The sequence below is a fragment of the Trichomycterus rosablanca genome, chromosome 8 (assembly GCF_030014385.1).
Source record: "Trichomycterus rosablanca isolate fTriRos1 chromosome 8, fTriRos1.hap1, whole genome shotgun sequence".
NCBI lineage: Eukaryota > Metazoa > Chordata > Actinopteri > Siluriformes > Trichomycteridae > Trichomycterus > Trichomycterus rosablanca.
Genome location: NC_085995.1, coordinates 6,224,233 through 6,236,770, shown reverse-complemented (window position 1 = coordinate 6,236,770; position 12,538 = coordinate 6,224,233). Strand labels below are relative to the sequence as shown.

The 12,538-nt window shown below is 38.7% G+C and overlaps 1 protein-coding gene across 1 annotated transcript; it reads right to left on the bottom strand.

The window, feature by feature from the left end:
* Nucleotides 1-1,661: 1,661 nt before the first annotated feature.
* Nucleotides 1,662-11,487, bottom strand: fnta (farnesyltransferase, CAAX box, alpha). The gene is made up of 9 exons (XM_062999772.1): nt 11,321-11,487; nt 10,899-10,984; nt 9,467-9,581; nt 8,896-9,000; nt 8,348-8,474; nt 7,348-7,496; nt 7,130-7,192; nt 6,029-6,206; nt 1,662-2,255 (listed from the first exon to the last, which is right to left on the bottom strand). Exons 1-9 carry the CDS (start codon nt 11,452-11,454, stop codon nt 2,112-2,114), a joined length of 1,101 nt encoding a protein of 366 aa, XP_062855842.1. The 5' UTR covers nt 11,455-11,487; the 3' UTR covers nt 1,662-2,111.
* Nucleotides 11,488-12,538: the final 1,051 nt, after the last annotated feature.

The window sequence follows — 12,538 nt, the reverse complement described above, 5'->3', positions numbered from 1 at the left end:
GCAGTCTAGCCAAAATTTATTAGACACGTAACCCCGCTAATGAACTCTGTATATCCCTTCAGTTCAGACCTCATTGGAAGACACCCTTAATTTATGACAATGGATTATAAAATAGATTAGAAACAACATAAATCAGGGCAACTCTATTAACATAGCTGCCGGCCCTCATAAAGACCTAATCGGCCAAAAGTGGGCTGAATTGAATTAATTGCAGGCTTGGGGCACCAAAAAAAAAAAAGACGAAAAACGAGAGCTAACTAAAAATAATTCAAAGCCATCTGCTCGGGAGAAACCTGTGTGCTCCATTTTATTTGATCAAGGAGAAGGATGTAAATCCGGGCTCTGGGCATGTCTTAGTGTAGTGTGTTCCATTATTTAAAAAAGTAGAGAACATATGAAACTAGTCACGCTGCAGCAGTTAGAGGCTGTGACGGTGACATTACTGGATTAAATATATCACATTTGTAACACATTTTAGAAGGTGTTTGAATGATTTCCTCCATGAGCTTTTGCATACAAATTTTTAAACAAAGTGTTGATGGTGCAGCACTCTAATACACTAGCCAACAAACACTGAGAAGCTACATTTTTGAGTTTGAGTCTACAGACTTAACCGGGCACTCAACAAACACAGCTGGCATCAACTGAAAGAGGGAAGGTTGGATAGGGTTTCTACTCATTGCCAGTCCAAAAGCAACTTCCTTCATCTGGTTAAAGGGGCCTGTGTGCAAAATGTCGGAACCCTAGTGCTAGTTTAAAGCCAAATTTGGCCTACATTTAAAGTAAATCAGCGATTGTTGATGACATTATCTAATCAGAGCAATAGCAGAAATAATTGCGTGTTTTGTATGTACAATTGGTCCTTTCAGTATGCACTTGGGAGGCACAGTGGTCTTTTATGGGTTCAGATTTTAGCTGTGCTATCTGCCGGCCAAGCCTCTACACAGACATGTTTGGCTATGTCTGAGGGACAGAGGATGGACGAGACCCTGAGATGGACTGCGGCCCTGTTCAGAGTGTTCAAACTTCGCACCCGGTGTCTCCCAGTGGAGCTGGGCTTGCAACGCCCCGGATGAAACGATTGATGAAAATGAAATGAAATGAGCCTCTTCAGTAACAAGCACAGTGAAACCTCGGTTTAACGGACCTCAACAGATTTTGGATTTTGGATGACAGATTTTGGATTTAACGGACAAAATCTTGAAAACCAAATGTCCGGTCCAATTGTTTAAAATTCCCAGGAGAAGTGTACCAAGACCAGTAGTTCAGCCAGTGCACTTCTCTCTGTTTACATGAGTGATAGGCTTTATTTTGTCAGGAGGCTCGCTCTGTTCTCGCCTTTTTCTCATTTTATGCCTACTTTTTGCAAATTCTAGTGTTTAGTTATGCACCAGCACTGCTCCAGTAGCCACCAGAAGTGCTTCAGACGGTTTTTGTACATTTTCACACCCCCTGGAAAAAAAACCTCGCTGTTTCGGACAATCAGTTTTACGGACCAGTTGCACCTCCCTTTTAGTCTGTTAAATCGAGGTTCCACTGTTATTGGTTTTCAGCACATTAGTTAGGAACAACAGCTTTTTTGTGAGCCCGTTGTGAGCTTCAATAATTTTGTTTGGAATTGCTTCCTATGATACAGCCAAGTTACAGAGAAAGCAATAAAATTATGTCCAGCAGTTTATTTTTCTAAGCGTACAAAACAATACAGACAGGAAATATACAGAGTTTAATGACACAATTTAGAGAAAGAATTGGCAACAGTGTTTGTCAATATTTGTATCTGGGATTTATATTTGTTGAGGCCTTCACTTAATTATCCCCCCCTTCACTAGAGTTTGGACACAAACCAAAGCGAGAGGACCGAGAGCAATTATTTGCTGGTCGGGAATTCCAAACGTCTGTTCATACAGATTTTTTGCCAACTGGCTAGCAAACTATTATTCATTGCAGTCATGTGACTACTAAAAGCTTTGTATTCTGCTTCACCTTGAAAAAGCTATTCAATGGGCTTTACCAATATGGTCAAACCAATCGGCAGATACACACAGTCCAGCGGGTATCTCTCCAGCTTCCGTCTTTATAAACACCTACACCGATCTATGGTTCACCCTCTCTTAGTCTTTCCTGTTGGTCTCTGGTTGCTCCGTAGATGGAGGCTGGATTTCTTTAGAGCAGTACTTGTTCTGAAGAGAACGTGCCACATAGTGCCAGTATTCTTTCCGGATCGTGTCCTTCTCCTGGGCAAGCAGCTCACATATCTGGAAGGGAGAGGTAGAGCAAGAGCTAGTGAAGATGAGTGGGTGAGGAAGCTCAGCTAATTCAATCAAGAATTAAATTACGGAGGCAAATATTGTAAAACACTGCAGATTCCCTCAGCAGCCACAGGCAGGCTGGCTTGCACTCGACTGTAGAGCTGACATTTTTCGCACAGGAAGAGGAATTGGTTTGTATATTTCCTGAGGGATCTCTAGACCTCTCTGTGGGAGAGTAAAACCTTTTAGCGCTGAGAAGAGATCCTTCCGCTAATGATTCGCAATTTTCAGCATTTTTTTTTACTCCATCAGAAAAGGTCATTGCTATAACACTTTAATGTGTAAGCCCCCATTTCTTAGCCACTTGACTTAAAATTGTTTTGAGCCCTGTTGTGTATTTATTCCTGGGTTTATGTTTAATTTACAGAAATGGAAAAATCTCAAGGATCATTGCTTTGATCGAAGCCTCTACAGCAGTAAAAATAATGCCCATTATACTCTAATTCTCTCTATATAAACCCTTTCTGTATAAGTGCTAGTTTAGAGGTTAAGGTACTGGACTAGTAATCAGAAAGGTGCAGGCTCTGCCAGGACATCTTAAGAAAAGAAAAGTCATGACCTGAAGAGTATAATGAGAACAGAAAACCAGAATGTTGTAGTTTGTTAACCCAGATATTTGCATCTTTTATCCAGGGTGAAAGCATGAACCGGTCTATTTCTGCCCACTAGGTGGAAACATGATCATCTATTTACAAATCTTTGTAATCAGAAACTGATCATCTGTTGCTGCTGGACACTCAGGGCATCAAAGAGATCAATCTCCAACCAAAAGTGCCCCAACTCTCTGGACGATGATGCTCAGACAATAAGATCAGCCAATTTATAAGCCTGTAGTAAACAAATGAGGAAATTCCAAACCACATACTACTATACTAAATACGGACTTGGTGTAACTACAGTATATTGGAATACAGTACAGCAGACTGCAGGTCATTTAAAGTGTAGCTGTGCAGCCTTGCTTTTCAGATCTCTAATACTGGAGAAACACAATCCAATATAAAATATTTAATATAAATATAAAAGTCTTTATGTTTTGTTTTATGAACAATGATGTAAATTGGTGTCAGTGATGTAGAACAGAAACATGCACATACGCACTGTGACTTTCAGCATTGACAGCATTTTAAACAAAGTAGCATTTATGCAGTTCATTACAAGCACTAACCAAACGCACTAATTAAATAATAAAGATGCAGTCAGCATATTAAAGCTCTTCCTAATTACATTAGTGTGCTTACTATAAGAGAATAAGCCGAGTTTTACCTTCATACTGGAGCATTATGCAAACTGTCCACATCATTTTTGTAATTAGAGTTACACGCAAATCCACAGTTCATACTAAAACACAGCTTTTAGCAGACATTTATATTGTGACCAAATATAATGCAAGCCATCGAGAGTTAAGGGCCTTGCTCAGGGGCCAACAGTGATGACTTATATTAAATAACAAAAGTGACTGTAAAAAGTGAGTAGTTTTCTCACTGAATATATATTTTACAATATGTAAAAATTTAACACTGAATTGCAAAAAAAAACACTGGGAATAAAGAGAGAATCTGCAGAATCCATAATCATTTATCATACTGTAAGAAAGCCTTTCTGATTCTTCCTTCCTCCTTTAAGCTGTTTACAGAATGTTTAATGATCCCAATAAATCCTTCAAACATCTGTTAAAGGCTGAATAGTAAAGGCAAAATACTGTTCTTTCAACTGCAATTCCCTTTGATCAAAATGAAAACATGTCTGCCCTTCCTTCAGCTTTTACATAAATAATATATTGTTCATGGCTCCGGGTGAATCAAATTATTAAAGTAAATTAAACCCATCATTACGTTTTTAAGCTTAGCATAGACACCCGAATCAAATTAAGTGACAGGTCCTTCTTTAAAATGCTGCAGTTATCACAATCCCTTCAGACCCGTACTTCTTTAAATCAAATATGCACTTCTTTCATCAACAAGAAAACATTCTGTCACTTCTTATACAATTAAATGAAGCATCCTGCAGACGGAATCCAACTTGACTTTTATGACGGTTTTACATAATTTTGCTTCATATTAAACCAACCATTCTAAACGTATGCAGGAAACTTCAAAGGATGAGCACTTGCTGCAGTCATTACCAAGGTCATCACAAACCCAGATGAAAAGCATTAAAAAAGCTCAGATAAAAAGCATTTACATCAAATGTGCCCTCTAATTTTATTAAAGGCAACAACTCTATGTAAAGCATCCATAAACTCATGTTTAAATCCCATTTCAAAAAAACTGAAACATTATGTAAAATATAACTGACAAAAGTACTAATTTGAATGTATTATGTAAACATAAAACAAACAAATACATTTTATGCCTGCAAAGTAAAAAAATGGAACAGAGTAAAAAGACTATATTTAAGGAAAGCCAATTTGAAACATTCCACAATAAGCAGGTAAATTGGTAACAGGTAAGGATGTCATTACTGGGTATAAAAGGAGGATCCACCAAAGACTCAAAACAAAGATGGGTCATGGCTCACCTCTTTGTGGCAAACTTCATGAGGGAATTGTTAATATGTTCTAAAAGAACATTTCTTAATCCAGGACAGCAAATAATTTAGTATTTCACCATCTACCATACATGATATTGTGAAAACATTTATGGAATACAGCAAAATCTTAGTCAGTGTATGGCAAGGCCAGAAACCATTGCAAACAGTCATGCTACTGAGACAAATATAGTCACATGGCTTTAGGAGAACTACCGTTGTCACTAAGGACAACCACTGCATTATGCAATACAACCTAAAGCTCTATCATGCAAAGAGAAAGCTGTACATCAATTCTATGCATTAATGCTTCCAAGTTTTCTAGGCCTAAGCTCAACTGAGATGGACCAAAAGAAAGTGGGAATGTGTGCTGTGGTCAGATGAGTCCACATTTTAGCTTGTTTTCAGGAAAATAGGCATCAAATTCACAACGGTAAACATGCCTCTGTACCAAGGAATCAAATTCTAACTTATTAATATTTACAAAATTTTAATTTTTAGTCTGTTTTTTTTAAAGTGCCAATCCTGTGTAAGTGGCATGCTGTTTGCTGCATCTAGGAATCCCAATACTTATGTGATGTGTGTGTATATACTGGTTGTGGCTTGTCATGTGTATCCAGCCAGCCACAGCGCTCAATATGCATTAAAGCAATTATCATTTTGTTCCCCGTGTATGTTCATAATTGTTTTCCCACTGATTTGGAGAAGTGCCCGGGACACACACTTTCTCTGCTGAATAATGCACCAGAGAGCAAAACCGCTGAAATAGGGCAAAGACTAATGCTATCCATGTGTGATACGTAAATACTCCTTTCTCTTCTTTTAACTGCTTCCGTAAGGGATTGATTGAATTCATCTCCATCTTGCCCTGTCTTCATCATACTCTGTCACACCAAACATCTACATGTCTTCCCTCACTGCTTCCATTTCTTGGCCCAACAGTAGCATAGCTTCCACTGATACCCTGTAGGTCAACAGTACGAGTGGCGGTCATTGTTAATCTGTGCCTCAACAGATGCAACCCTCCCTATTTACCCAGGCTTGGAACTTGCACTAAAAGTGCACTGATATGCACCCCTAATGGCTAGGTTAAGTGATATGTACATGTGTTAATATGTGCACATGCATGAAATGTTAAGCTGTGCTAATGTTACAAATCAAATGTAACTGCTGTTTAAGTGAGCTTTTCCCACCTCCAAAGCTTTGCTGAGTGTGTCCGTCTGGTTGTAACTGCTGTTCTTGGTTTCAAGCACATCTTCATAGAAGTCCACCAGAAAGCCGAGCAAATACGGAGAACAGTAAGTACCCCGCAGTTCCTCTACCTGCTGCAGCAGACCGGAGTACGACGAGAGTCCTGGAACCTGTAAAATCCTACCACACAAAGTCACCGGAAAGTCATACCATCTTCTAAATCCATATTGTGTATGTAAACTGAGCTTTGGTGCTATAATTGTTCATGAACTAAAACCCTATAATTTGGCTTGGAGAATTATTTCAGGTTCTTTCCATAAAATCTAAAGAAATAAGCCAACAATTAGCAGAGCAGGAATGGCGCCATCTCCTGTTCTCTGTGCACATTAAAACAAAAGATTATAATAGAATGCAATTAAGCTTTCGATAAACATATAAACGTGTACAGTGCAATGAAATTCTTTTTTCCACATATTCCAGCTTGTTTGGAAGCTGGGGTCAGAGCGCAGGGTCAGCCACTGTACTGCACTCCTGAAGCTGGGAGGGTTAAAGGCCTTGGAATAACTAGTCCAGCCTGTGTGTGTATTTTTACTAACATCCTCATTCACAAAGAAACTATAAGAAGAACTAAATTGATTTAGCAACACATACACTATGTGGCCAAAAGTATTCAGACACCTTTCAGTTTCTTTAAACCGAGCTTTTCTTTATGTCTTTATAGAGCTTGCATTATGCACAGGGGGACAGTCATGCTGGAAGAGGAAAGGGCCTTCCCTACACTGTTACTGCAAAGTTGAAAGTGTATAATTTCCTCTGTATAACTAATTTAAATGTCATTTTGTTTCCTTTCCTATTCGTATCTAGTCATTTCCAAACATCCACTGCAATTCTTCTCTTCGCCCGCACCCGTCCAACACGTGTGAAGAGATCAGAAGCTTATTTGTTGTAATTTGTAGCCATTTGTAGCGAGAAAAAGCCAAGAGCTAGTCAAATAAAAAGTACCACTGACTGACTGACTAATTAACTAGCGGATTATTTGGTTCATTATACATCAGTAATAAAATCAGAATTTATATTATAAAAGAAAGATCTGTTGTGCTTACCCTTTCAAATAGTTCCATGCACTCTCGTTATGCGGTGCTTTCTTGATTTGTTTTATGCTGTACCTTTTGTAAAATAACCAAAAAAGAAGAATGATATAATTAATTTATTTCCTAAATCAATAACTCATAGACAAATTATTAATATGTACACTGTTTTATGTGAGGTGGAAAAACAGACTGCCTGATCATGTAAGAATTAATCTATATGAATGACTCACTGCACTTCTCGCTCCAAAACCTCAGGAGGAGAATAGGTGGAGGTGTGACTGATGACAAAGTGTCGCTGGTTCCAGGCTGAATTATTTCTCACGTCATCCTCCAGCAGCTCATCTACGTAGTCTAGCTCACCGTCCCACAGTTTATACTCCTGCAGCACATACAGGAATGATGGACTACACATTCAAACTTTCACTTCAAAATTACATTTAGCCTTACACATCTACATTTCTTCACTCCTGATCAGTAGAGCACAACCCTATGTGTGTCGAATAATCACAATTACTAACAGAAAGGAGTGCTAGGATTTGTCCTATCTTTTATATTACCGTTAAAATACCATTACGACAACAATCATTTACATTTATTAGAAGTCCAGATTGAAAATTTATTCTAATAAGATTCACTCATCTGTGACTTTAGACATTGGGTTAAAGATAAGGGTGTTCAGTTCAGTATTATATTACCCAAGATTCTTTGCTCATATTAAAAATACATTCTGGATGAGGATCAGTAGTATGCATTAAAGTGCACTTAAGCTTCAATAAATGTAAAATGTTAAACAAGGAGTGCTTATGTGGAACAGCGGTCTATTATACTAGACCACTATCAGAATGCAGACCATCACGCACTCTTTCCAACACGTGTGCAATGAAGCTGTAAGTCTCGCAGTGAGCTGCATCATGTATGCCTCGACCAGCCAGCAAGGGTCACATCTGCAGTAGTACTGAGAAATGCAGTTGACCTTCTCCTATCCGTGACAACTGTGCCTGTTGGACACCCGGCCGGGTCAAATAAACAGCTAAGATTCAAATGCAAGCTTGAGAACTTAGCGCTGGTCTAGCACATTAGACCACAGCACCACATTAGTGCCCTCTAATGACACTTTTTAAAACTCATTTAATAGTAATTCTGGACCTAAGTGAACAGGGGGTTTTTATACATACTCTAAGACTTAAGTTTGGAAGACTAGAAGATTGTTAAAGACTTCAAAACTCTTACCTGAATGACCCACTGTCTGTGTTGCCATGCATGGTAGTTCTTGGCGTCTTGAAAAAGGATCTCGGATATAAACTGCAGCTCTTCAGAAGGATCATTAAGCCACTCAACCACCATGTGTCTATGATGCCTTTAGCCAAGAACAAATATCAAAATTAGAGAAATAAAACTGCTGTAACAACACACTAAGCATGTACATAATCACTATGTTATTAAATGAGCTTGTGTGGTGGATTGGTAAGTCATGATGCTGGTAACAGAGTTCCAGGGGTTTGAATCCTGCACTTGGCTCACAAATACAAAACATGTATGGCATTATGTAGACCTAGCCATAAGGGAAACATATCAGTGCACCCCTTGGTCCTGGTGGCAAGCCCAGATAAATAGGAGTTTTGCATTGGTAAGGGAATCCGGCATAAAACTGTGCCAAATCAAATATTTAGACAAATGATCCACTGTGGCAACCCCTAACAAAAAAAACAAAAAAGCCTTGTGTGTGGGTACCCAACACCCCTTGTACACTGAACAGCGTGTTAAAAGCAAGGTATTACCAGACTTGGTAGTTCTTGGGTTGGTCTTCTATGATGGCACTTATATATTGCATCTCTTGTCTCAGATCCTTTCCCAAAGCCTGCAGCAGTACTCTTCTGTAATGCCTAGACAGACAATGCAATAAAGAAAAGCATAAAAATATTACCAGTGACCATATTGCACTACTGAAACTATAGTAATAAGCTATCAATATGCTATCTATTCTAGCTTCTGTTTTTTACATTTACCTCTGGAGTAGCCATTAAACGTAAAAAAAAAAAAAATCCAAAATTGGATTGTTCTGACAAGGTAATGATAGATTAGATTTATAACCTGTTCAGGGTTTTTTTTGGCCTGTCAGCATTTTTAGCTGTGTGTTTATAGCTACCTTTGGTGGAAGTGGCCAGCTAGAATTGAAAGTGAATAGACTAGCTAATAAAGTAGGATACAATCCATTCTGGCATCAATACACCAACGTTTTTAAAGCAAGAGTAGTACCTAATAAGCATACTGAGACAAGGTTCTGTGATCTGACAACTAAAAGGATGACTAAACTTCTGTATACAGCTCTAACCTTAACTACAAACTCACCATACTGTATAATTTGCTGCATTGAGGTCAATGGCTTCAGCGGTCAGTGCAAACGCTCGCTCACTTTTCTCATTATTTTTCAGCAGTGCTCTAAAGTAGTCAAACACATCAGTGACTGTAAAAGACAAAACAAAGTATTTTACACAATTGCTTATCATTTGCCATAAATTGGGCATTTTTCCAACAGCAATTTTAATTCTGTAATTAAATGTACAGTAATTCTAAGCCTTGCAGAACATGGCAGTATGACAATGCAAAAAAAATAAAATAAAATAAAATAAAAAAAATTCAGCAGTTAATTCTAGTCCGTATTCCTGATTCGGCATAATTTTTTTACACCAGATACCATTTCTAATGCAACCCTCCTAATTTCTGTCCGGGTTTGGGACTGGCACTGAAAGCACACTGACAAGTGTCTCCAAAGGTCTAGACTGTTCAACAATCCACAGTCCCCCTCAGACATAGTCAATCATACCTGTGTAGATGCCCAACTGGCTGATAGAACTTAGATAGACTCAAACCCCGGATCACAGCGGTATTGGGCTAGTCTGTTTTACAGCTACGCCACTCAAGGGCCCAGCACAAAAATGTAGAATAATGAGTTTAAATGCCACATATACACTCACTGGCCACCTGCACACCTGCTTATTTAAGTAATTATCCAATCAGCCAGTCATGTGACAGCAGATAAGGCTTATATTGATAAGACAAGCATATTAAATCAAAACTGGGAAAAATATGACCATGGTTTGGATTGAACTGCCCATCAGAGAATTAGTGCTGACCATGTGCATACTTTTATGGCCACAATTTGCCATTTTACCGTCATGTATACCTCCAGCATGGCAATTCCACGCAATAGCATATCCCAAAACACATGTCATCTCACCTTAGTGTAGGGTACCTTAATGGCCTCCCCAGTCCCCAAATCTAGATCTAAGAGGGGATTGACAGCATGAACATGCAGCCATCCGAAATAAAGTTTTCAACAGCATGATGTGGGGCGGCACGGCAGCTAAGTGGGTAGCACTGTCGCCTCACAGCAAGAAGGTCCTGGGTTCGATCCCCAGGTGGGGCGGTCCGGGTGCCTTCTGTGTGGAGTTTGCATGTTCTCCCCGTGTCTGCGTGGGTTTCCTCCGAGTGCTCCGGTTTCCTCCCACAGTCCAAAGACATGCAAGTGAGGTGAATTGGAGATACAAAATTGTCCGTGACTGTGATTGACATTAAACTTGTGAACTGATGATTCTTGTGTAATGAGTAACTACCGTTTCCTGTCATGAATGTAACCAAAGTGTAAAACATGACGTTAAACTCCTAATAAACAAATAAACAAACAAAAGTTTGATTTGGATCGGCAGTCAGGTAATACAGTTTTAAATAATTATTTCAATTATTTAAAGAATATACATTATCCAAATAGCCAAAAACTTACATCTGTCTGAATAAGCAATTTTCACCACTGGGTTGGGCCCATCATCCTGAGGAACAGGCTCCAGATCTGCCCACTCTTTCCTGTCTCTATTAAAACAACAAAAAACATGCCAGGTAAAACATTTTTTACACTTTTTTTAAGTTTATTTTATACCAATGTAAAGATGTGCAGCAGCAAGTTCTCTGCTTGAGCATGAGATTATTAGCTAATTAGCTTAGCTTAAGAAGCATCTGCCGCTGTATGCATATTTTAAATAATATGCTAATGCTATAAACACACGAATGTGCGCAATTTTACAATAATTTGCCAAATAAAATATATCAAGCCAATAAGCAGTTGTACCACATTAAACAAGTTCAAGTTTAAAGCCAGGCGTGACTGAAAGAAAACATTGTGGCTAGCTCTGTGGCTTCAGTATTTACCTGTAAAATAAATATCCTCCAGTCTGAGACTCATTAAAATCCATTTCGACTTCTCCGTCAACATGCTCACTGTGTGAATTTTCATCCTCCACCGCTTGTGGGACAGAATTCTGTATTTCTTCAACAGCTGACATGTTAAAATCAACTTGCCTAGCTATCACGTCTGAATGAACAACTTGCTATGCTAGTCAGAGCTGAGAGTCGAAACAGAGTCGGTTCTTCAAATCAAAGCGTGTGGAATCGATTCCACACTGAAAGTGCTTCGTGAAAATATTTAGTGAAACTCGGTCGTGTTTTGCTTTAAACAGCAGATTTTTACGAAAGTTCAGAAAGCTTTATTACCTTTTCTATACGTTTTCTATTGTCAGAAGAAATTTAACAAAAATAGGATAAAAACTAACAAATAATAAAGCGAAATAAAGCGTTTGTCTTTATAAGCAAAGCAGAAAAAGTTACCAATATGCTGATATATCAATATACCAATAATATACTAACAGATAAACTAATAATCTGATTAATGTATTATGTATTTAATTTACACATAACAGTTTCATTTACAAGATCCTCTTTCGAGTTTTTCTGGTAAAGAATCGCACAGGGACTCTGAATCCGAGTCGACTCCCAAGCTTTGAGTCCGCCGTGAACACAGACAAAACTGTAGCTAAAAATATCAAAATAAAAGATGTATTTAAATAGAATATTAATCCCCGTTCCAGCTACCCTTTTTGAAGCATGAACAATAACTATCATCATCTTGCCAGATTTCTGCCTCTATTCAAAACATTAAAAACCCGTAATGACAGCATTTGAAAGATAAATGTTCAGGTTCAGTGCACCATGACTGGGTATTGAATGCTGTTCAGGTGGATATACCGAGTTTTACCGGTACGTTGATATTTATGTAAAACACAATTCAATTCAAACACAAGTGGAAAACCTAAAGGCGTTTAAAAGAGTTCTCGTGTGCTAACATAATCACAAGATCACAAAAGTTGACGATCTGTTCAAGGACGGATTAAGGATAGTCTGGGCCCCTGGGCAAAGGGGTGATCAAGGGCCCTCTAATGGTATGCCCTGCTCTTCTCTAGGGCCCCCTGGTAGGGGCTCTCATAACCAGGGCCCTCTAAAAATATGCCCCCCTCTTTCCTAGGACCCCTAATAGCCAGAAGTCGAAGTCAGAGCAGTGCCACAACGCCTCATCCATTTTCATAAGGGGCC